This window comes from Exophiala xenobiotica, assembly GCF_000835505.1.
Source record: "Exophiala xenobiotica strain CBS 118157 unplaced genomic scaffold supercont1.2, whole genome shotgun sequence".
Classification (NCBI taxonomy): domain Eukaryota; kingdom Fungi; phylum Ascomycota; class Eurotiomycetes; order Chaetothyriales; family Herpotrichiellaceae; genus Exophiala; species Exophiala xenobiotica.
Genome location: NW_013562493.1, coordinates 704,258 through 728,014, shown reverse-complemented (window position 1 = coordinate 728,014; position 23,757 = coordinate 704,258). Strand labels below are relative to the sequence as shown.

The following is a 23,757-nucleotide window of genomic DNA, read 5'->3' as shown; positions in this document are numbered from 1 at the left end:
ACAAAGACCGAATGTTTGATGCAAATGCTCCTGTATCGAGGAGAATCTTGATGAGACTGGGATAGAAGGAACAGACTGGCTGACGGAAACCAGCCACATAGCCTGTTGTCACTGGCAGCATGGCATTCGCATTACCTCTGGAAGTCCCACTCGCTACGGAAGGGAACAAGGAGAGGGTATGTGACTAATCTATGGCCTACATAAATATACCTATGCAGAGAACTGATTTTCCTGCAGGTCCTCGGGCTATTTAACGCCATCGCTCGAGAAACATTCACAAATGAAGACGAGAACATTGCTTACATCTGGTACCGCAAAGCAGATGACAATGATCGTGAAGGAAACCTAGTCCATGGACTGGAAGTGTAAGTGCGATTCCATGGAGCACTTGGGCCGCTGACGACATCTGCTGTGCATCACACTTCAGAAGTACATCGTTAACCAAACAACTAGATATCAGCGAGAGCAATCCCTCGTCCAAGACCACCGTGCCGGTAGCGCGTACAAGAACATGCGTGCAGTGGGAACCAGTAAGAAGTTATTCATACGCCCGTCGGAGCTGATTTTCTACCGGCCTACCCGGTCGAATGGTTCTGCCGGTTTCTTGACCCGAGGCGAGACTGACGTGCTCCTTCACGACGTCACGCAGTTGGCCAGCTACGCAGTCTTCACGAAATATTACACTTCGGCGAGGGACGTGCGGGACGCACTGCTCGTACAGCTGCAAAAGTTGGCCAAGATGTGCGAGGAGGATGAGCATGTGCAGTCATTCTACCCAATGGTCAAGCGAGATCTTTCTGGAAAAGACGGTGCGGCGCCAATCGTCGTGTTTGAACGCTATGACTCCAAGGAGGCTTTTGAGGCAAGGTCGGCCGACGTCAAAAAGCTCAGCGACGAAGTAAGGGCCTCGGCGGGGAGGACCGAGGTGTCGGCGTGGTCAGATGGCATTGGCCACATCAAGGGCGGCAAGGTCACGATATCCTGAAACATCCTTCAAAAGGAATTACTTTATAGTTTTAAGTCATCTTTCCTTATGCTCGAGCTAGCCGCTTCACCGCAGCAACATGATCTTCAATCCACTTCCTTGTCGCATTAAGCGTCGTATATCCTCGAAATCCGTGAGGCAGTCCTGCATAGATATCGACAGTGGTCGGAATGCTAGAAATTACAGGTCATTCAGTGTGAGCAAGCATTCTCTCCAAGTTCCATGCCGTGACAGTAGGGGAACTTACCTTGCTGATCTAAGCCTTTCAGCGAACAGGAGGCCTTGGTCTCGCAAGATATCGCGTCCAGCAACATGGAAATGAGTTGGTGGGAAACCCTTCAGGATCTCTTCGTCCGCCCCAAGGACGTTATAGGTTGGATCATGAAGTGCTGCGTCACCAAGAAGATCTTCGAAGAACTGGAGTCGCGCTAGGGGTAACAAAGGTGCTAGCTTGCATTCTTCGAGAGAGAGCTTTCCCGCCTGTATGCTAGAAGTAGGAAACCGAGTTGAGTTGCCGAGGAGGGGAATATCGAGAATGAGACCGCAGAAACGGGATGAATTTCGCTGTTTGTGGGAAGCCCGATAACGTCAGTCAAAGTCATTGTTTGTGGCGGGAAGGAAATCCATCACAGAATGCCAGCTCCACAAGAGACAAATGTTACTGGAGAGGCCTCAAACACTGACTGTGTAAATGTCTTGGATGACTACCGCTGCTGCCAATAAGGAACCGGCCGAAGCCCCAGCGACAATCACACGGGTTACATCGCGTCCCAAAAGGTCCAGGTTCTGGAATACCCATTCTGTTGCTGCACAAGTGTCCTCTCGCTGAATGGGCCAGACATACTCCGGCGTGTGTCTGTAGTTGACACTGACAACTACGACGTGTAGATGCCGGACCAGGCGGATGCAATGCGCGTCTTCCGTACCCAATGAGCCGAAGAGGAATCCACCACCATGAAACCAGAGGTAAGTCGGCGCCTGATTAACAGTCTCCGTCTTATCCCAATCAGAGGGCTTGTACATCCGTAGGGATACTTCTTGTGTATCGCCGACGGGGAGAGAAACGTCACGGAACTCGACGTCATCTGAGGAGAGCGAAGTCAGAGGAGCCCAAGCTAAGAGAGCAAGATAAAAAGGGTGACTTGGTTAGATAGGGAGGGCCACTTGCTCGCAGTATTCACGGATGGGCTGGATGCCTCCTCTCGTTGTTTGTTGGTAAGAGCTTGGAGCTCTAACATAGTCAGGTGGGACAAATCTGGATCGGCTTCGAGATTTAAGGCGAGCCAATCTGGATCGATGCCTCCATACTGGGAATAATCTGCCATAGAGATAAATCGATGCAATTCAACTTTGAGTGCAGTATGGTATGGAAATTGACGTTGGCCTGGATGGATTCACTCAAACGAAAGCAAGTACTACTAATATGGGGAAGGCAGGCCGAAAGCAAAGTAATGGTCTTCGAGCCTTATAGACGTATCGGTGATGTGAGGTCCGCTTGTGATTATTGGGGGAGGACTTGCTGTTATTCAACTAGAGGCGGCTCGTTAGGCTATATAGAGATAAATATAGGTTTCGAAGCAGTACTAGACACTCGAAGGCATTAGGACTAGCGTAAGAGTGTCTTTACACTCCTTGGCGCCTCGAAAGACAGGTCAGAGACCTCAATTATCACACGCTCACACACCTACGCCCATTGCTTCCGAGCCTAATAGCAAAGCATGCCAGTTTGCACAGAGGGACACACTGTCTGTAAAAATATGACCAGGTTGTTCTCGAAACCAATCGAGATCACCAATGCAGTAAAAACATAGAAGAGTCGGCAGACTCAAGGGCGTGGCCAGACAAGGCTCGAGTCAAGGGACAGTCAAAGAACCCCCTCCGCATCTTAAGCGACGCTGTTGGCATATCGAGCCTCTGCCCACACCCTATCATGATGATACCCGAACTTCACCTTTTGTGACGATGGCGACATTATCATCGGCGAGACTCCCGTAACTCGCGATCCTATCCTCCGCACAGTACCACCACTCAGGCACAAGTTGGTCTTCACACTCCCAACACAAGAGACAATGACAGGTTACGAGGGGATTTTGGGCATGAAAGTGCACGACGAAAGATCATGCGGGAGTGGAAAATTGTGCAAACGGTCCTTCCTCAGACAGCGAGTGCAAGGCGAGGTGTAGTTTGCGGTTTTCCAAGACGATCGTTGCCCTTTCTACCAACCGGCAAACCCTGAATGCAGTGTCCAAATTCCAAGGATGGATAGGCGTGGGACAATGCAAATACAGCCCCTTCCGCATTGGGATCGTTTTCAATAGTTTACGCGACAGAAGCTCAGGGCATTTATTCTAATTGACGAGTAACGTACATGAACAAGCTTCGTTCTTGAGAAGGCAATACCACTAGTGCAAGATGTTGCCAGGAGTCTTGCTACTTGCTATCGAACGACTCCGCGTTGTACAGGATCAACGCTCTCACAATGCCATCAGAGCCGCGAACACGGTAATACAGAGAGCGCAGAGACTGCCAACGTGTAATTTGCCGGCGTCGTTGGGTTTGCCTCTGTTGGCTGGGTTGAGATCCACTGGAGTGGTCCCATTCTCACTGCCACTTCCACTTGTCCACGAAGATACGAAATCCGTCACATTAGTTGGATTGCCATCGTGAAAGAGCGTGGCATTACCACTTAAGCTACTCTTGTGGTTAGTACTACCGTCCACACATAATGAGTAGGGCTTGGTGTCGGTCACGCCAAACGCTTGTCCAGCCACGGTAACCCAGATTTGACCTGCGTTAGACAGATGCTCGAGCGTGTAGAACAGTCGACAATCGGTGGCTTCGTACACTTCCGTCCGTTGATAGTTGAGAGATACCACCAAGACAGGGTCGCGACATAGTTCCGAAGTAGGTATGCGACTCTTAGGTCGAGATTAAATAAGGTCAGCGAGGAAGGATGTCTCAAAGGACATTTCAGACAGTTATGGGTGGCTGATAGGCAGGGAAAGGAGTTGCCCGTCCACTGGATCCGCCTATATCGACATGATTTCGTGCATGGCCCCCTGCCAAAATCACAGCACGAGGCCAGCCTCTACAGCTCATCATAAAGACAAGACTCCTATCGTCTTGATCGTGTAAAGTAGATTCTGACACGTAGTTAAGCCGAAACTGAACGATTTTTGCTGTAGTTGTGTTGTTGCTGCCTTGCAACTGGTAGCTAGAGTATGAGCCTCTGAAACGTCTTCTTTTGCCCGCCCTGAACTGCAGTGTCCCGCCTCCTTGGAGGAAGCACTGATGCCTAGATCCACGAAGCCAGGGACACGTACCGAGCCCTTGGGAGCGCATCCATGTCGAGATTCCTCCTTGTCCACGCTGTCACCTTCAACGCCTCTTTCTTTCTGCATGTGGTCTCCGCTTCTGCGTCAGCCTTCGGCAAGGCAGATTCCAGGCCAGAGACCATGCCGCTACCAATACCACCGGAGGTCCATCTTCGACAGCCCCTCCCATGAATATGCCGCCATGTCCACGGTAGCGCAACTCGCTACCCCAGTTGTCTCAATTCATTTGTACGTTGGTCATTCAGCTCGTGAAGTATTTCTGCCATTGGTTCTACGCTGGACGTACCCGCGGATCACTCCATCGGTGGTGCAGTGTGAGGCTGCGTGCCAGTGGGCCTCGTCACGACGGCGACTGCATGGATTTATGGTGGGTCGTTGTAGAGTGTTCAAGTTAAGTGATTGGAGTCGCAGCCGTTCTGTTTCTGTTTCACTCTGTGCCGCAACAGAGGCATCTCGCTCATAAAGAGGAATCTAGCCCAGGGTCTCGTAGATAGAGGCAGGTAATCGGCGTAGACAGGGCTTCGCGCAGCGCTTCGTAGGGCGGACAACCTCATAAAGCCTTGAGCGAGACTGAAAACTCGGAGGAGGGTATATCATGGGTCCTCGAAACAAACATGCGGAGGTGAAAGCAGAGACAGATCGGGGTCTCTGTCTACAACTCAAGGCGAGTTGAGTGTGGCAGGACAACCTGCTTGAACATCCGATATCGAGCAGTGGTGCTTAGAACGACGCTGCTTTCGTACGGCTTTACGCAGCTGGGATGTCCAATGAACAAAGGGCTTAGGGATGTATTATCTATCAACCAGGCGTCAGCGTCTCACCATTACACCGCCAGTGGACAATCGCGTCCTACCTAAATCTCGCCCCCACGACCGGCGAGTCGAGGGTGATCGCTCACCCGGCTCGCGCGAGCCAGGGGTGAGCAAGGGCGGCATCACCCTGTTTCCCGATCGGGGGTGAGCCGCGAGCAGTTTTGACTTATCTTGGCGGATCTCGTTCTGGAGTGCTTCGATTGTAAGTCCCATCGGCCTTTTCACTTTCCCATCGATTCTACACGAACATAGCACAATATTCCCGCCATTATGTCTCCATAATAAGCGCTTGATTGTACATTGATTGCCAGTGGGAGAGGACTTGATGGAGATGAGGAATACAGATTGTTCGGTCGGCGCTCCTCAATTACCGGTAATCTGCATCCATGGCCTCCGATCAACCGAGCGACGAACTCCCACAACCACAACACTTATTCGTCAGAGCTGATGAAGTCGACTCGGGAACTTCCATATTGTCCCCTAGCACGGGACTACCATTGAGCGCTCTGAGTCCCTCTGATGGTGCTCCTGCCGTGGGCACCGCTAAGGCACCACCACGCCCAGCCTTAAGACGCGAGGGCACTGCACCACCACCCCCACCACCTTCTCAACCGCCACCAGCTCCACCAGCTCCGCCAGCACAACCAGATCCGACAGACTCACTGAGTTTACCACAATTAAGGCAGCTGGTCGGCCAATTCCCGAAGCCCGAGCAGCAAGCATACGCCTTTCAATACAGCGATGCTGAAGACTTCGAGCACGAGGTCGACGAGTGGTTCCATTATACGGAGCTAGAGCAAGATCGTGATTACCTATTGGCGTCTCGTGAAGCGTTCGAACAGCGATGGAAATCTTTCTGTCAGGAAGAGGAGATATCCGAGGAGTCGACTTTCATTGCCGTGAATGACCGTCATCGGCAGCTTTTCCTTTCAAACCTCAGAGAGGAGCTGGCATATACGTACTACAACACCCGTCTGGACGCCCTCTGTTGTGTATTCTACATCTTGACAGGTGTGTGGAGTGTGACCTCTGGCATAGAATCGAAGGATGAGGTGGGTGATGTTGAGTCACCGTCTCAACCGGAAGCTGATCGAACCAATGCGGTCCAAGTGCAGTGGATGCACAAAGGAGCAGACGAAATCCAACAAAATGCGCTCATACCCCAACTGTACGCCCGTCTGGTCCAAGCTGCGAAGGCTCCTGATTCTACCCGTGCACCTCAGAATGCCGATGGCGAGGATTTGAGTGACGGAGCCTTTGGCGAGAGGGAGTATCGGGAACTCAGTCTGTGCCTCTCATGTTTCTACCTCCTGCTTGAGTCGGCAAGAGTTAGGATCAATACACCCGCTGGAAAAGACTTACGGCAGTCGATCGCTTCATTACAGCCTAATTTTCTCGTGTTTCTCACCAGCATTATTTCACGATTACGATGGGACGAATCATACAATATACCCCTAATGCATGCACTACAACTGCTTTGGAAGTCGATCCTCGTTCTGTTTGGCGACCTGACGGAACATTTGGAGAAGATAAAACGCATCCTGCAACCACGGGTTGACTCATTCTCTGCTGATGCTGCGCATCCAGTCCTTACCGCATCTCCTCTGGACTACCATCAGTTCAGGCAAGAGATAACTTCGAAATATCCTGCTTACAATCCTCCACTGCCATTAATACCACTGGAGGTTGATCAGAAAACAATGCTGCCGCCATTGGCGCAACAGACACGACCAGAGCCGGGCATAGCGGTACAAGCTATGCCAGGTGCCGCAACCAGGGGATCCATCTTTCATCAACCTGTTCACATTGCGACTCCGGCCCCTTCCCCTCCACCATCACCAATCGGACCAGGTGGCAAGGCCGGGAAGAAACAGAACTATCAGACGAATCAGAACTTTCCTTTCCTTTATCCTCCCCTAGATAGCTCAAGCAACACCATTGGCGGCAAGGGTTCGACAGAGATACAAGACCTGATGGTGGGAAAGAAATGGGATGGGAGTGATATTCCTTTCTCAATCATCGAAGCTGGAGAGTTGTTCGCAAGTCGGATGAGGATGACAAGGGCGATGCGTCAGCTTTGGAAGGAGCGAGATCTCTTCATAAAATATGAGAGGGGCTGGCGTGCCGACCAGAGCGGTGTTTCCAATTTGGGTGATGGAGGTGCTAATGAGGAAAACGAGCTTGACAGCTTAGAGCCTGATCTACGCTCTCGTATGGATGCCGTGGAAGAGTTTTTCCAGCAAGCTTTGCCTGATCTGCAGTCGTTGGTAATCGTCATGATGAAAGTCATGCTCACCAACGTACAAGACATTGCTGTTAGGAACGGCGGTCTTCAAGACTCGGCGCAAACAGGAGGTCTCAACCGGTCCAAATCGAACTCCAATATGGCCCAAGCCCAGACCCTGCCGATGCCACCACCACCGCCACGTCCAGCTGACATGACTCTGGAAGATCTTGATAATGTCCGGTCTCGAGAGATCAGCCAGAAAGCGGTGTCAGGGGCCATCTTTTTGCTACTGAAATGGATGAAAGTGTCGCACATTCTGAAGTTCGAGTATATGACACAACTACTGCTGGACTCTAACTACATCCAGCTGACGCTCAAGTATTTTGCTCATCAGAATTTGGAAGATCTCGTGGCCTTCAAGTACGACCGAGACGACCTTAGCGTGTGGCGTTACTGTCACGTCCATTCCGATCATCCTCCACTATCCCCTACGAGTCCGGATGACAGATCGGAAACCTCGAGCGCAGACGAAGCAATGCCCCCTCCTATTTCGCGACATAGAAGGTCTCCGACTTCCAAACCTGATGGACAACCTTCTGAGCCGAATCCGGCACAGCAAGGAGCGGATGGACAAGCACGTCCCTCGGTCGATGAACTTGGTAATCCACTCGGTCCTCTTCCAGCCACGCCAATCACGACCTATTCATTCCGCCAGTTTCAGACAGCTATTCACCTGCTTAGAGTTCTCCAGAAATTGACCCGCGGCAAATCTCACCGCATCCTCTTCCTTGTACAGTTCAAATCATCTCAGATTCTCCGCCGAGTCCTCCGCGTGCCGGATCCTACATTGCGCCTGTACGTCTTGAAATTGTTCAAGTCCCAGGTCCCCTATTGCGGCCGCAAGTGGCGACAAAGCAACATGCGTGTCATCACGGCAATATACCTGCATTGCCGCCCTGAACTGAGGGACGAATGGCTGGCAGGCATGCACGACGCCAGCGTCGAGGGCGAGGTCGACGAGGCGGTACCGCTGGAATGGGCCTTGAGAGGTTTGACATTCTGGTGGCAAAAACGCGTGTATCCGGGAGTTATGAGGCGGGGAAAACGAGGCAGCAAGGCAAAAGCAAAGGGGAAGAAGCCAGCAATGGATAAGAGCAAGGGGCCCGTCATGCCAACTGCCACAGAGGATGAAGAAGTTGATGTTGAGGATATTGAAGTCGAGATTCCAGATCGAGATTCGGACACTGACCAGGACGAGGACGAAGATGAAGTTGGCCAAGAGATTGACGACGATGAACGAGACTTTTTCCGGCGTGAGCTTGACGCCATAGGATGGGGCCTGGCTGGTCTGCGTATCGGCGATGGAACGGACGACGTTGCGTTTGGCGAGGAAGCCATGGGTGTTAATGGTGGGTCTTACGCTGGCATGAATGGTGTCGGCGCCGTAGGAATTGATCAGGGACAAGTGGCAGGAGGAAGCGGCACTCCGATGCCGGCACCGCAACCGCAGTGGATAACGCCAGACGCGACGAGTATTGAGAATTGGCAGAACAGTTAGGGGCTGACATTGTCAATATCTCGGTCGTTTAAGGAGGGGCCTGAGTTGCCGGTTGGACCGTCGTCAGGTTATGATGCGGAAGAGCAAGAGCCGAGACCAGGGGGTGTGACTGAGGTTGAGTATGTCGAGGATATCGATCTTGATGGCTGGGAAGGGCCAAGAAGAGATTGATAGTGCACAGGGCTCTTGGGGTAGGGTGCTGTCCTGTGCCGTTGTTATCAGGCATATCGTTGGAATTGAGGGGATGCGGTTCGAAAGCATAAAATGATCTGATGTGATCTTCTCACCTTATCAACGTGTTGACCATCAGAGCAGAGAGGGGCGATTGGAGTTGACGAACAGCACAGACCCAACCAGACAAGGAATCATGCCCCTGCAGTGGTATGGTCCGGGTGTTTCTAGTTTTTGTGTTCTAGCGCATGGATATGGAGAGTAGGAGCGTGGAGCACTGACAGAGAGCATAGGTATAAGTCAGCCAGTACGATTCATAAGTTTCTGGTCTAAGGAGAATTGCACATACTCCAAAACTCCGTTCTTTTGCCCATAGGAAAACCCTTCGACTCCTTGAAGAAACGCCAGCCGCTTGAGATTCGCTTGCATGTGAACACTCTCAACATATCAGCTGACATCCACTCGCTTGACCATTTACAGCTTCGCCCCAGACTTCCTCTTGCCCCCGCCGACACCAGTGACTTCTGCCCCAGAAAGAATGAAATCCGGGTACGCGAAGTCACCGCCAGGTGAGCCACCACTCGTCCGCCACGCACCGCCGTCCACGACTAGATTATCACCCGTGATGTAGTTCCCTGCATCACTGAACAGAAACACCGTTGCGTCGGCGATCTCCTTGATAAACCCCCATCGACCGAGCGGGATGCGCTTGGCTATATTGGCACCGCCGGATTTGTGCTCCTTGGACAGCCTGTCCATACCCTCGGTGCCAGCTATGGGTCCTGGGGCGATGATATTGCTTGTGATTCCGAGGGGTCCGTATTCGATGGCAACATTTGCGGACAGCGCGTCGATGCCGGCTTTGGCGACTGCGACGTGTGTTTGCATGGGCAGGCCGGTGTAGTGGATCGTGGCGGAGACGTAGATTATACGACCTCCTGGGCCGCCGCCGCTCGAGGAGGAATGCGGCAGCGACGATGAGGAGTTGTGTTTCTTTGCAGAGGCGACGAGGTGTGGGAGAGCGAGTTTCGTTACGTTGTAGGAGCCTAGGATGTCGATGTCCATGACCGATTTGAAGGCATTGGGCGACAATTGGGAGAGAGGCGCGAGGAAGTTGCCCGCTGCACCGGCACTACATTTTGCAAAGTGGTGTGTCAATGTGGTGTCGGGCATCGCGCGTGGGGAGCATTCAACGGGGGCATCATGGGGTTGACAACTCACATGAGGAAGTCAATGCCTCCGAGCTCTTTGACGCAGGTGTCTACTGACTTCTGCAGACTCTCGACATTGCGTACGTCGACGGCTCCAATGCCGAGGACTTTACTTCCAGGACGGGCGGTCGCGATGTCCTTGGCCATGCGTTCGGTCTTTTCGACGTTGCGGCCAACGATGCATGCGTTGGCACCTAGGTGGACGAGCGCCCGGACCTGCGCGGAGCAGATGCTCCCATTTCCACCGGTGCAGAAGACGACTCTGTCGGTGAAGATGCCATCCCGCCAGACGGACGAGAGGTATTCATGTTTCTGTCGAGGCATGAGTGCGGAGGGCGCGTGAGAGATGGGGAAGTCGAGGGTCAACAAGGGCCGTCGGACGCAGTCAGTAGTGGAGTGATGATAGAGCGCAGGAAGAGTGCAGGCGGATGTGGGCTGGACTGATGCAGGCTGCGTCGTATTATAATATTCCAGACAGATCCAGCAACGGCCGTAAACACTGATGGTAGCAGTGAGATTGGTGTACGGAGTAATTGACCTTGAATGACACGGCACCGAGGCAGTGACCGAGGGAGCAGGAAAGCGTGGGGAAGACGGAGAAATTATCCGTGCCAAGGGAGCTGACAAGCTGATTAGTGAAAGACTCACGTGATAAGGACGATGACTGATAGGGCACCACGTCTGGCTGCTTTTACAAATATCAAAACAAACGGACCGTTTCTTGCATCCTCAATCGCAACTTTCGTGCACTTTGATCCTGAAATGTCCCCGACTCTTCGGCACAAAACAATCGTCCCAAATCATGTCTTTGTCAATGGTCTCGCAGATAGAAAGGTCGAACCGCCGAAAGAGCCGCGCAAAGGTAATATACAGCTCCGCATATGCCAGATTCATGCCCAAACAACCTCTGGGTCCGCCAGAGAAGCTCAGCAAGCGCCGCTCCAGTTCGGAACTGTGCGCCTCTTCCGACCATCGCTCTGGTCGAAAATCGCCCGCGTTTGCAAAGAGTCTCTCATCTGTGTGGTATATGTAAGCACTGGATGCTACGCTGGTTCTTCCTGGAATACGTTGTCCGCAGAGCACGGCACCCGAGTCAGGGACGATACGAGGGACGCGGCCAGGCACACCGTACCCAAAGCGAAGTGCCTCTTTGACCACTCCGCGGAGATAAGGGATACTTTCCAGTGCTGCCCACGAAGGTGTTGCGTTCCTATCGGGCATTGCTTTCTTCAATTCCTCCTTCAATCTTGCTTGTATCTTTGGATCCCGCAGTACATGCCAGGTCCCGTAGCAGAGGGTGTTCGCGGTAGTGTCCGTGCCTGCTACAAACATGAGGAAGGCATCGTCGGTCAATCCACGTTCACTCGGCGTGTATTGGCCCTTGCTGGTATCCGGGTTGAGCATCGTATCGAAAACAGTAGGTGTTGAAGTGGATTGGTGCTCGGGTTGTGGAATTTTCGGCCGTCCCATAAGCTCAAGGATGCGTTCGCGACATTGCTGATGAGAATGGTTAGATTGTTTAATGTCAGGATGGCTCCGACAGTGTCTATGGGTAATACTCACGTTTCGGATCCACAAGGTGGCAGCCACGGCAGGTGCATTCTTCTTCAGGACCGCCAGCGGCAACCGAGAAATCACTCTGTCCAGGTAGTTGAAGAAGTTGGGAAAGTACCTGGCCGCCTGGAGCAACGCGAAGAAGTCCTGGATGTGCTTGATGGCTTCAAACTGAAAATCCGGCGCCTCCAGGGCTCCGAATGTCCTCTGGTAGCAATAATACATGACAATATCTCCCGTAAGGCACGGAAAGCCTAGCGTCAGATCCACAGCCTTGTCTTCGTCGCTGGCTATTTTCAACTTATCAAGGAAAATGGTGATCTTGTCTTGGATTGAAGATTCCAAACGCTGGATGGCCCCGCGACTGAAGAACGGCTGTAACATGTCTTTGCGAAGTTTTGCATGTTGACGGTTCGTGATTTGGAACAGAGAATACTCGGTCCCGGGGTCGCGGTAGAAAGAAGGATCTTTTTCGAACTTTGAGCCTGGTTTGTATACCCTGGGAATCATTTAGCCGCTGAGCCTTCTTTACCCTTTGGGGTGCCCTAGGAGTATGTGATGGCGTACTGATGCCATGCGTCCAAATCTCGAATGTGCAAGCAATCTGGCCAAGCTCTCACAATGGGACCTGGAAGATGTGGTTAACGGCAACTCAAGACCAACGGAATAGGACCTGGAGTTACCATATATATCGTGCAGCTCCACCAGCTTCTTTACATACGAGCTGTGAGGAGGAAGGTCATAATATGCTCCATACAGCGTCGTGATGCTCGCAAGCTTCGGTCCCGGAAATCCGGAAAGGGGATGGAAGTAGAGCCGGTACAAGGTTTTGAGGACGAGATACGTTGGGAGCACGAGCACAGCAATGCTTAATGCCGATGATGAGAGTATGAAGGGAATAGAGGAGGACATTGTCAGGAAAACAGATCGAAAGGAGGGATGAGGGTCGGTGACAAAAGTCTCACAGTGGGCGGAAAGCACATATTTAACTCTACCGTCTACGAAGAGCGACCTTACTGACTCAAAATCAGTTTCTTCGACTTGAGCAGACCGACAGGAGAATAGTTCCTCTGCAACGCTCCATAGATTGACAACAGGTAGCGCGAAGCTGACGCGGTCACCCATCCGACTCTAGACAATGCTCGATTGAGAGATGACTGGGTTGTGATCATGTCCTATTCAAGAACCTCAGTGTGACCGGCAGTTGTAGCGTTCATGACATGTGGATCAGATGTTCAATGATAGGCATGTTTTATGTGACACTATACTGACGGGTGTGGTTGTAAAAAGCAGGAGTTCTTGTCCCCAATCGCTGACAGGACGTGCTGCTGAGTGCTCACCGGGCGCTTCCCGAATTATGTAAGGAGGAGATTCCCGAGTAGTGAGATTGATCATAGACGGACAAAGGGCAGGAATAAGCATCGGTATGATCACCGATTAGCAAGAGCAGCCTTCCGGCCGTTAGGTGTTTCGTTTGCTCTGCCAGAGGCTCACAAAGGGCCATGGATTCCTGAATCGGGAAGAAGCTTTGCTGACAAGGCGAAGCCATTCGGGAGTCTCTCAAGCTTGACGCATCGGCTCTGCTTAGACTGCCTGAGATGACTCGTCAATGTGGACCTTCATCTGCTTCGATGCCATGGCGTAGCTGTGCGCTACGGCCTCGCTGGCATATACTCTCATTTCTCTCTCATAGGCGGCCGTCACGCCGTCCTTGTTTCCACCAGCTTCGTGCAACAACCGCCCCAGCAATGCCGAATCCCGCACGGCTGTATTGGCACCAATTCCACCAGCTGGAGTCATTGAATGAACAGCGTCTCCAATTAGCGTCGCTCTGGGTTCGTTGGGCCAATCTGGAACGCCGCTCGGAGTTGAACAAGTTATCTTCCAAAAAGCTGCTTCCGACTCAACCATGTTGTCGAACAACGGCTTAAAGCGAGGAAGCCAAGGTGCTGTGAGCGATTTGGCAATTTCAGCTGCAGTCTTTCCGATGATCGTGTAGTCGTCGTTAGGAGCTTTGATGACACCAGGCACGCCCGCGAGGGTCCAGCCAAATTCGACATTCGGGTCATCCATATCGTTGGGACGAACGTTGGTGATGAGGGAGAGCCGACCCTCAAGTTTTGTATCGTCAACCAGCCGGAAAACACCCTCCCCGAGACCTTTAAATGCCGTCGTAGGTGCTTGCCCATGTATGCCTCTTGCACCGGTGTCGTAGACCTTGAGCCGACCGCCGGACACCTGCTTGGCCACACTCGATTTGCTACCATCACCGCCGACCAGGAGAGACCCCTCGACAGATTTCGTGCCGTCAGCAAAGATGGCTCGAATTCCATCATCAGTCAACTCGTAGCCCTTGACGTGCTTGTTGAAATGCACATACTCCTCACATCCTTCCATAAACAGACTTCGCATATCTCCTCGGGCGATGCCTACGATTTTCCCTTCCCGCGAACCGAGGTTTTCGCCCATCTTGTTCTCCTCCAGCAGCTCGCCTGTCACAGCGTCAAATCCTGCAAACCCGCTGCCGCCTGTTTTCCCGCAGCGATCGTAGAAGCGCTGAAACGCCTCAGGGTCGAGGACGGATTCGATTGCATCAAGACCCTCGGACGAAAGGCGTAGGCGGTAACCCTGGCCACGGAATTTGATAGATGCATCGCGTTCGAAGACTTGGAAAGCGATATGAGAGCGTAAAAGAGATCGAGCTAGAAGAAGAGAGGCCAAGCCAGCACCTGAGATGAGAACGGGTTTCTGCGTCATGATGAAGACTATGTCGTTATCATGGTGAGAGCCGCCTTGTGTTGATTGCGTCGAGGAATGTAATACCTTTGAGTGCTACACGGACGGAGCGCACAAGTGTCTACTACGGAGGAAATAGCAGCATCGATGACAAAGATATTAATTAGAGATGGTCAAATTTCTAAGCAAGAGTCGGCTCACGCTGTCTGATGGTGTCGACGCCAATGTACTTTGTCACACTTGTCAATGTCGTCAGCGCGATATCGGCACCTTCAATTCCGAGTCCGACCTGTTACACAAGTAAGTTAGCCGAGCCATGATCAGTTTGATGTCGGTCGCCTTACACAGTCCACGCTCCCTCTCGATGCTGACCCGGAGCTGACTGGCGACGAATGTCGGCTTCTTGAGACTCCGAAGGATGCCTGACTCGGTGCCAAAGGAGCCGACCTTTAGATTCACCAGTCACCCAACCACCTCATCGTTTGCGGTCAACCTTCACACGTATGTGTCCAATGACCCCGGCCGGAAGACCAAGTCAGGCGCAACTGTAAAATTCAATTACGTCGCAGTCGGGGCTTTGATATTCGATTCGTCTGAGCCAGAGCGTATATTGCTCGTCCAGCGCGCCCCAGACGACAGCGCGCCAAATCGTTGGGAAGTTCCCGGAGGCGCAACTGATCCTGAAGACCCAACGATTCTCCACAGCGTAGCACGAGAGCTGTGGGAGGAGGCTGGGCTCACTGCAGAGACTATCGGCCCCGAAGTTGGTGAGGGTCAGGTATTTCTCACGAGGTCGGGCAAGTTAGTCTGCAAATTCCACTTCTTAGTGGAAGCGAAAAGGGGCACAAATGGTGCATTGAACGTCATGCTAGATCCACGCGAGCATCAGAACTATGTATGGGCTACGGAGGAAGAGGTCAAGGCACGACGTGTAGGTAACATGGAGCTCCAATTCACCGGCCTACAGCAAGAAAACGCTATCCTGCACGGATTCCAAGCAAGAAAGGCGTCGAAGGAGGCAAAGGGAAATTGACGGCAAGCTTGCGCCTTCAGCCAGTAGAGGTCTCAACACCAAAACAGGCATTACGCTAGACAGAATGAATCAGCCTCAACTCTGGCTGCGATAGCTACTCATACTTGTGCACTCTGTCCATCTCACAGCACGCGGTCCCATCGCTCGACAACGCGCAATCGCTAGAGTACCATCTGGTGCAGTTGCTCGACCATAACACCATATATCTTCAGCTCTTCATTGCTCTTCTCGATGGTCTCGTTGCACTCCTTGATCTTCTTCTGAAGCTTATCAATTTCATCTTGATGCTTCTCGTTACAGTCCTCGATCTGCTTCTGAAGTTCTGCAATTTTCTTCTGATGCTTTGACGTGATGAAATCTTTGTCAACCTCCAACCACCGGTTCTTCTCCTCAAGTTTGGTATTTTCCTCTACCAATTCTTCCATTTTGTCGCGATCATAATAGACGTCCTCATCGTAGTCGATGTCCTCATATAGAGGGAAAGCTGTGGAGCCAGCAGGAGCTCCAGTAGATACGGCAAGGCCGAGGGCGATAGTCTCATCAGTTTCATCACCATAACTGGCTGTTGCAATCTTGCTTTCCTTTAAACTGATGTTCTCGTGCTGGACAAGGTCTTCGAAGCGCACCGAGTCACCGTAGGCGGCGGCAAGAGCCCGGAGAGTGCTCTTTCTGAGATCGAGTTGGATCTTAGGCCATGCCACGTCTTTGAAAAGCTTCTTGTAGTCATTTGCCCAACCATGACATGCGTACCGCCTCCGTCGCAAGGCGGCCAAGACTGCTGAGACGGAGAGACATTCGATTTTCGGTCTTGCGGTGACCCCATCTCTGAATTTCAACTCCTGGCCCTCAATCTCTTTGATCCCATATTCTGGCTCTAAGTGATATTCTGGATAAGTGGTATCCAAGACGACCACCTTAAAAAGGACTTCCTGATTTTCGCCAACTGCAGGTACAATCTGAAAAACTGCACGGTCGAACGCTTTTTCCAGATCTTTGTGAAGTATCAGACCATTTCCCGGGTTCCAGAGTGCTTCGTAGCCTTCCTCGATCGGTAATCCGAACAGGTACGCACAGTTCACCTCCCCAAGAGAATACGGTATCAGGTGTGCAGCTTTCACATCAGCCTTTTTGAACGTCCTTCCTGCGTACAGAGGAGAAGAAATAGGACACCACCGACGATCCTTGTCACCGCATCCAGGCTCGTAGATCTGATGCAAGCCTTGCCTGAAAGCTTCTTGGTCAATATTTTCTCTTCCAGATGGCCATAATTCTTTGTCGATGCCATACGGCACAATCTCCTTCATGAGAGCCACGAGTGCCATGGCATAGGCTTCCGACAGTACTTGGTGACTTGCTCGGAGCGTGAGTGCAGCGAGCCGTGGTAGCTGCATCCTCAAGATGTAAGCTTCTCTCTCGATCGTCACAAGCGCCTTGACGTTGGCTTCCAATTCTTCTGCACTTATCCCTCCTTCTAACTCTTCCAGCGCTTCTCGTGCCAATTTTAATTCTTTGATCTTGGACGCACAAAGCTCTAGCTTATTCCGGCAATGCTGTTTGATCCTCTTTCGTTCCACCTCTTGACCATCATATGTGGCATTTTTGTGTTCGTCTGAACTATTTTTCAGTCGTCTAGCTTCGATAGCGTTACTTTGGGTAAGCTGGCGAAGTTCAAGGTTGTAGGAGCACGCTCGCTCTGGAGCAGCTGTTGAAAATGCTTCACTCGTCATTGTTGACGCAACCTGGAAGCTTGCCTTGGAGTGGTCTGTTTGATTCTGGCGTCGACGCTGCTAAGCATTGAGCTTCTTCTGGTGCTGCTCAATGTGTTTTTCCAGTCCTTCACTCATTTTGACTGAAGGAACGATGGCACGCGATTAAAGCGGGTAAAGTTCAGGAAGATAGAAGGTGACTCACAGGTGAGACAAAAGGTTCCCTGAGAAGTGTGTTGGTAAGTAAGACGTGGACAATCTTGGGTCAACAAATGGCCGAGGACCTGCGGCATCGAAAGTTTGTGAAGAAAACCGGTAGATTTGGGAATCAACGCCACGGTAATAATGATCTTGAGGCAAAAATTCGATAATAATGATCTTGAAGTGAATCTTCTAAAACCCCCCGGCTAGTAGCAGGGCGGTGGACAATATTTGAAGAATCCCAAGACTTACTGGGTTGATTTGCGATAAGCTTGCGAGAGAGACAGTCTGTACAATTCTTTGGACAGGGTGCAATTGTTTCTAGCTTCCGACGTACGAGAGTATGGCACACGCAGAGATTATCGGCAGGTTATGGTCTCGAGGCCTGACTATCTGACCATGGCTAATAAGTCAAGGTGCCCTAAAGGGGCTCCTCGTGAGCCATCACAAGAAAGTAGTCAAGGAGCGCGGCCTTGTGGGTATCGCTCAGCTGCAGTTGCGACGTGGTCTCATGATGAAAAGTCGTCCAAGCCTGAGGTGAAATTCCAAGCCACTATCTAACCGTTCATGATTCATACGGAATATGCTTTACTTTGGTGGATTGATCTGCTCGTGAATCAGGAAAAGGTGTGACTTCGGACTGTAGGGTCAATAGTGGTGAATCGATATCCCGAATCTCGTAGACACGCCACTCGACTGTTGGCATTATGAAGCCGTATGCTTCGCCGGAGTATTCTACGGTTGCGTTTCTGTGCTATTGCGCCAACCAGGATCATACAGGGTCCGGTTCTACGACCTTCTCGACATTGATTCACGAGTTGTTGCATAGCAGTCCTTCGAGACCTCTCAAGCTTGAGCCTGACTATGCTTGAACGGCTATCACAGTGATCCTGCTGCATCACCAGGCATCGTCAACAGTGTAAAAACTAGGCGACCATCAACCTCATGAGGTCCGCCATCGCATAGCTACGTCAGCTCTTTTCCGCCACATCTCTTCAGACCACCCTTCGTCCCCTTTTAACAACACTTCTACAAAGATGCCTTGCCCGATAAGCATCACCAAATTCGTCGGGACTATATCCCTTGGTCTCCTGACCGTAAGTGTCACTTCAACGGCTGATGCCCACCGAGTCCGCGTCCTTCTAACCTGCAGCAGGGAACATCCTACACTCTTACGACCATAACCCTTCCATCCCTCGCCCTTCTACCCTCTGCTTCTCTTGCCGCACGCACACTCGCCACGATCCAGACACGATCGACCCGACATATCCTCACCCTAGCCTCCATCTCATCGCTGTCACTCCTCACAGCTTTCACGCTCGCTTCCCCACGTGGCCGCCACCCCTACCTTCTCTGGACAGCGTTGGTCGCATTTCTAGGTGGACAGGGTGTGGAGTACTGGTACAACGGATTGTCCAGGTTCCCGAACCTGAGAGCTCGATCGAGCAGAAGCAAAGCCAGCGTCGCCAGAGGCACAAGCCCCGGCGGCTCGGACAGCGGCTATATCGAAGTAGAAGCTTCCGGAAGCGAAGATCAGGTCAATGGAGAGAAGGTTGAGATGGAGATGAGCAGGGAGCGCAAAGTGCAGAAGGTAAGGAGCTGGATTGCTGGTGTTGGCTTTGCTATGGGGGTGGTTGGTATCTGGGGTGATGGTGCTTAAACGTCCTAAATCATCTGGGCTTTCCGATTACTGGCAAATCCAGTGAACTTGTGCTGGAGATGTCCAGACAATTTCAATCACACCTCGTCGCTGATGCCTCGAACCGAAAGACGAAGAAATGGCCACGACAACCACATCACGAAGTGCTGACTTTGTGCAACATGCGTGCCAGCACGATCAGCATTGTCGCTACTTTTACGAGAACCTACTACTACTACTTCAACGTTCACGACTCTACTCGATCCAATCGAAACACTTCCCGGGCTTGGCTATGAATGCATGTGTAGTGTTAAAACATAGTGGCTTCCAAAAGTCAAAGGGACGGCAATTTTCTGCTCAAGACTTCTTGTTCGATGTCCGTGTATTTTCCCTTTTTTCTAGACCTTACTCTGCAGGCACTGCTGGCTTGCACATGCAGATGTCCGACCTATATCGCAAGCTAGTTGAAACCGTGGAACTCGAAAACCATTTACCACATAAAGTGACCCATGACAAGCGCCTGTGGTAGTAGCTTCAACAAGAACGCTGAGGAAGATGAAGTGAGATGTCCTATGAATTCCGATATTGTCTCTGGTACGAGTGTGGGTTATGAAGCTGAAGGAGGTCATGAGCTTACTCTGCATGGGAACAGTGGGGTCGCAACTTCATGTCAGTACGAGGCGCCATCAAACTCTCTCTTTCAACGCCAGCCTCGAACCTTCCCTTTCAAATGCTCGTCTGATATTTGAGCAGGATGGCTATTGAATTTCTCGACCCAACGAGGTGTCTCCGTGCTCCCGATAGTGCACACCAGCTCCCCGTCTCGATGCGTAGGACTCTACCTGAGGCTACATCCAGAACTAGCATCAACAGAATCTGAGGCTTGCTCGGGCACGCACGCACACTATCGAGGGAAATCTTTACCGACCATCATGGCATCCCCGCCGGTCAAGAAGGCTTGCGATGCCTGCCACCGCCGCAAAGTGAGGTGTTCCGGAGAGCAACCCTGTACAAATTGTGGCTCAACCAATTTACAATGTACCTACCTAGCAGTTCCGCAGAAGAAAGGTCCCAAAGGCTCTCGGGCCAAGGTCATATCTGAGATTCGACACACGCAAAGGCGAGCAAGCCCAGACCAGAACACGCCGGCGTTTGGCAGAGAAGCCAGCTCTTTCAATTTCAACAGCCCTCCAACATCTCCCTATACCAGAAATGCGGCCCTGCTCTCACAGGAAACCATCGTCAACTGCATCGACTTCTACTTCACCAACATGTGCACGACAGCTTGGATCCTTAGTCGACAATTTCTACTGGATTCTGCCTCCTCACAATTGTTGGATGATCCTGAACTCTATTGTCTAACAGCCTCCTTATGTGCCTTCGTCCTGGTTCAGCCCGGGATGAACCTAGCAGTCGCGCCGAGTAGTCGCTACCACGGCGAGCCTCCTCAGAATCGCTATGGCTACGCAAAAATGCTGCTGGACGACATAATCCGTGTTCGTAAGAACATCAATTACATCGAATCTCCTACCTTGATTTCTGTCCAGGTATCGTTTTTCTTGTTCAGCTGCTATTTCGGACTGGAGAATCAGAATACCTGCTGGTTTCATCTGCGAGAAGCGGTCACACTGGCTCAGATCATGGGCATGCACGAAGAGTCTTCCTATCTGGCGGGCGACCCTATTGAGAAGGTGTACAGAAGGAGAACGTATTGGCTGTTGCTGGTGACAGAGAGAGCGTACGCAATGGAAAGACATCGGCCACTGACTCTTCATCCGACCATTGAATTGCCCACTCCAATCAACGCGCAGGAAGAAGAGGTCATTACAGGTTTCATCTATCTCATTAGTCTGTTCCGATGCATCGACGACCAGTTCATGGCGTTGTGGAACAAAGCAACAACAAACTGCTCGGCAGCTTGGCTATCGCAGCTTCAACAACAACTTACCGACGCACTACCGCCAAAGCTAAAGACTACGGAGAGTCAAGTAGCAGACGTTCGGGTTACTCTGCATTGGTTGAGAATCATGGTCTGGCAGCTCTCAATCACTCATGGATTTCTGTCCTCCACCTCGCAGCATGCATCGATGACATTCAAATACCCGATCGAGGTGGCCAAAGACCTAATTGAAGATATCAAGAGCTTGTCAATGAACTCTATGGAGCTTCACGGAATCGGCTTGATTGAAAAGATATTCGATGTCGCATGCACTCTTGCGGATGTCATCTCCTGTGTGCCCTTGAGTTCATCAACAGAATCGAATGAGCAGGCGCCTCACGACTATTTGGACGCATTTTTGAATCTGATCTCCCAGCTCAGAGGTGGTGCGTCCCGCTACCTGCCCCTACTCATTACTAAAATATCGGAGAATGTACCCAGCATGGCTGGCCGACCAGGTCCGACGCGCATGAGCATCACTCAAGGATATGCCGGTGCTAGTGACAACTTGCCCACGCCATCACCACCACATGGTATGCAGTATATCACGTCGTCGGCTATGGGCACTTTTGGACTGGACAGGCAGCATCAGGCTGGACCGGTGGTCGACACATACAGCCCGAGTACTCAAGGGAGCGATACCATTCCCACGCCTTCGCACGTGGTGACATCTCCTTCCATATATCCTGCTGGCGCAGGGCATGAAGCTCAAGTGCAGAGATCGCAGATGCCGTTGCTCCTGCCACGGAGTATTCCGACGAACATGGTGACTAGTCTTGATGGGCAAACGTGTTGATCTACTGCAAAGCTTAACGGGAATCCCGAATAGTGAAAGCAATCCCGAGTAACCTGAGTGGGCCGGGAGATATATTATGGTATCATGGGTAACCGTGTAATGAAACTCGCTTAACCAAGGTGCAAAACAGCTGCCGCTTGAATGGTCGAAGTAGCAGTTTGGCACCGCATTGAAGAGGAGGCCTTCCTACCACACATATTGTCCTCGCTGCTGTTTGTCGTCGAATGACACCCTAGCGCCAAATTACACGCTTTATCCACGAGACAGTAGTACGTGTATATATAACCGAGGACAGTACAGGAACGCCTGGAGCACTTTAGGCTATGTAGCCCACAGAGAATGTTCTTTGTTGCTCTACAGATTTGAACATCCGTAGCAAGCAACCGTGGACCAAGTCCGCTCGTCTATTGGCCCTATCATATGAACATGAGCATTCCCCAGGTCTTGAAGACCAGTGTCCCAGCCAGTCTGACATATCCGAGCCTGTCATTTCCACGAGCACGACTCCATACTGTAGACCGTTCATTCGGATACCTCCGCCTCGTGAATGAACAACCCAACAGCCGTGTCCAGGTTCGTAGATGGAAACTGAAGCCAGTGATGTCCAGCCCGGGACGTCTTCCCCGCCATCGGCACAACATTCGGTATGTTTATCCATATGCATACCTTATGCATGAGAAGCTTTGCACTTCAAACTTGGAAAATCATTTTCCGCCCATACTCGAAATGACGTCCCTCTGCGCCTGCCTGTCCCTGTTCACACCCGTCAAGAGCGCCACGCTCCGCAGATCGCCCACCACATCCTTGGCCTTGCCAAAGTACACCTCCTGCAACATATTCCTCATCTTGCCCTCCATGTCTTCGATCAGCCTGCCCGCATTACACACGTGGCCGCCGTCTTTGCCCTGGCCCCCGACATTCTCCACCACAAGATCGGCCTCGACCTGCCTCGTCATGCTGCCGGCGAGATTCAACGATCCTACCCCTTCGCTCTGCCGGCCCAGATGCAGTATCACCGTGCTGGTCAGCTTGTAGTGGCACGTGCGGCCACTGCCGCGGCGCTCGTCGACCTCGAACACGTGGATGCTGTCCCAGCCGGCGGCCTCCTCGTCCTTGCCCGCGGCTGATTTTTTCTTGAGCAGCACCACGCCGGCGAACCCGTCGTCCAGGTCCCAGAGGTACACGCTGCCCGTGCCGCCTTCGTAGTACATCTGCCGGTAGACGTCGAACGCCGCGTTCGCCTCGACTTCCATCTTGCGCACGCGGTCGGACGGGTACGTTGCGTCGTCGAGCGGGGGTTCGAATTCATTGCTCCACGGGGACCGGTACGAGTCGCCGTCCCGGTTGTAGTCGCACAAAAGGTAGTCCCTGCCTGTCTTTTTGCAGCGTGCCGATGTGAGTGGCTGGTCGACCGAGGAGAGGAGGTCTTCGGTCAGATCGGGGACCAGCGTGGTGATGGCGTTGAGGTTGTCTGTTACGCTCAACGGGGAGAGGCGGCGGAGGAGGTCACTAGAGAGAGGGGAGAGAGTCCGTTAGTACATCAAATGTCTCGACTTGTACATAGTAAGGTAAATTGAACGGGCAGAGGACAGGCGCATAGAGGGGAGTTGTCGAATGCGGGACAACTCACAGAGCTGCGTCGAATTGGACTTCGCTGGCCATGATGTCGACTGCAGCGGCGAAGCCTGCGCAGTAGAAGAGGAGACGAGTGTCTACTGTACAGAAGCAGGAATATGTAGAGAAAATTCCTAGGGTCTATGGCCAGAAATGTCGGTGTTGACGGTATGGAGTTTGCATTGGAAGTCAACCGTGGTCAGCCCAACTTGCAAGTACGAAGTCAACTTCAGCCTCGTG

General features: G+C 51.9%; 11 protein-coding genes across 11 annotated transcripts; 5 read left to right on the top strand and 6 right to left on the bottom strand.

Moving 5' to 3' along the window:
* Positions 1–119: 119 nt before the first annotated feature.
* Positions 120–985, top strand: PV05_02462 (uncharacterized protein; the record flags this gene model as incomplete). Its single annotated transcript, XM_013463036.1, has 3 exons — positions 120–176; positions 238–365; positions 454–985. The coding sequence occupies 3 exons, from the start codon at positions 120–122 to the stop codon at positions 983–985; spliced, it is 717 nt and encodes a 238-aa protein (XP_013318490.1).
* A 46-nt stretch (positions 986–1,031) lies between these two features.
* PV05_02461 (uncharacterized protein) lies at positions 1,032–4,386 on the bottom strand (the record flags this gene model as incomplete). Its single annotated transcript, XM_013463035.1, has 5 exons — positions 1,032–1,158; positions 1,233–1,549; positions 1,670–2,070; positions 3,495–3,903; positions 4,309–4,386. The coding sequence occupies 5 exons, from the start codon at positions 4,384–4,386 to the stop codon at positions 1,032–1,034; spliced, it is 1,332 nt and encodes a 443-aa protein (XP_013318489.1).
* A 986-nt stretch (positions 4,387–5,372) lies between these two features.
* PV05_02460 (uncharacterized protein) lies at positions 5,373–9,422 on the top strand. Its single transcript, XM_013463034.1, has one exon. It carries the CDS (start codon positions 5,519–5,521, stop codon positions 8,915–8,917), a length of 3,399 nt encoding a protein of 1,132 aa, XP_013318488.1. The 5' UTR covers positions 5,373–5,518; the 3' UTR covers positions 8,918–9,422.
* Positions 9,379–10,872, bottom strand: PV05_02459 (uncharacterized protein). The gene is made up of 2 exons (XM_013463033.1): positions 10,310–10,872; positions 9,379–10,220 (listed from the first exon to the last, which is right to left on the bottom strand). Exons 1-2 carry the CDS (start codon positions 10,621–10,623, stop codon positions 9,563–9,565), a joined length of 972 nt encoding a protein of 323 aa, XP_013318487.1. The 5' UTR covers positions 10,624–10,872; the 3' UTR covers positions 9,379–9,562.
* A 156-nt stretch (positions 10,873–11,028) lies between these two features.
* Positions 11,029–12,765, bottom strand: PV05_02458 (uncharacterized protein; the record flags this gene model as incomplete). Its single annotated transcript, XM_013463032.1, has 4 exons — positions 11,029–11,796; positions 11,863–12,352; positions 12,421–12,481; positions 12,537–12,765. The coding sequence occupies 4 exons, from the start codon at positions 12,763–12,765 to the stop codon at positions 11,029–11,031; spliced, it is 1,548 nt and encodes a 515-aa protein (XP_013318486.1).
* A 57-nt stretch (positions 12,766–12,822) lies between these two features.
* PV05_02457 (uncharacterized protein) lies at positions 12,823–14,800 on the bottom strand. The gene has a single exon (XM_013463031.1). The coding sequence runs from the start codon at positions 14,608–14,610 to the stop codon at positions 13,438–13,440; it is 1,173 nt and encodes a 390-aa protein (XP_013318485.1). The 5' UTR covers positions 14,611–14,800; the 3' UTR covers positions 12,823–13,437.
* Positions 14,801–14,960: 160 nt separating this feature from the next.
* Positions 14,961–15,847, top strand: PV05_02456 (uncharacterized protein). The gene has a single exon (XM_013463030.1). The coding sequence runs from the start codon at positions 15,008–15,010 to the stop codon at positions 15,620–15,622; it is 615 nt and encodes a 204-aa protein (XP_013318484.1). The 5' UTR covers positions 14,961–15,007; the 3' UTR covers positions 15,623–15,847.
* On the bottom strand, positions 15,681–17,462 carry PV05_02455 (uncharacterized protein). Its single transcript, XM_013463029.1, has one exon. It carries the CDS (start codon positions 17,347–17,349, stop codon positions 15,784–15,786), a length of 1,566 nt encoding a protein of 521 aa, XP_013318483.1. The 5' UTR covers positions 17,350–17,462; the 3' UTR covers positions 15,681–15,783.
* An 883-nt stretch (positions 17,463–18,345) lies between these two features.
* PV05_02454 (uncharacterized protein) lies at positions 18,346–19,584 on the top strand. The gene is made up of 2 exons (XM_013463028.1): positions 18,346–18,626; positions 18,686–19,584. Exons 1-2 carry the CDS (start codon positions 18,567–18,569, stop codon positions 19,187–19,189), a joined length of 564 nt encoding a protein of 187 aa, XP_013318482.1. The 5' UTR covers positions 18,346–18,566; the 3' UTR covers positions 19,190–19,584.
* A 353-nt stretch (positions 19,585–19,937) lies between these two features.
* Positions 19,938–22,237, top strand: PV05_02453 (uncharacterized protein). Its single transcript, XM_013463027.1, has one exon. The coding sequence runs from the start codon at positions 20,101–20,103 to the stop codon at positions 21,901–21,903; it is 1,803 nt and encodes a 600-aa protein (XP_013318481.1). The 5' UTR covers positions 19,938–20,100; the 3' UTR covers positions 21,904–22,237.
* PV05_02452 (uncharacterized protein) lies at positions 22,136–23,685 on the bottom strand. Its single transcript, XM_013463026.1, has 2 exons — positions 23,534–23,685; positions 22,136–23,412 (listed from the first exon to the last, which is right to left on the bottom strand). The coding sequence occupies exons 1-2, from the start codon at positions 23,563–23,565 to the stop codon at positions 22,608–22,610; spliced, it is 837 nt and encodes a 278-aa protein (XP_013318480.1). The 5' UTR covers positions 23,566–23,685; the 3' UTR covers positions 22,136–22,607.
* Positions 23,686–23,757: the final 72 nt, after the last annotated feature.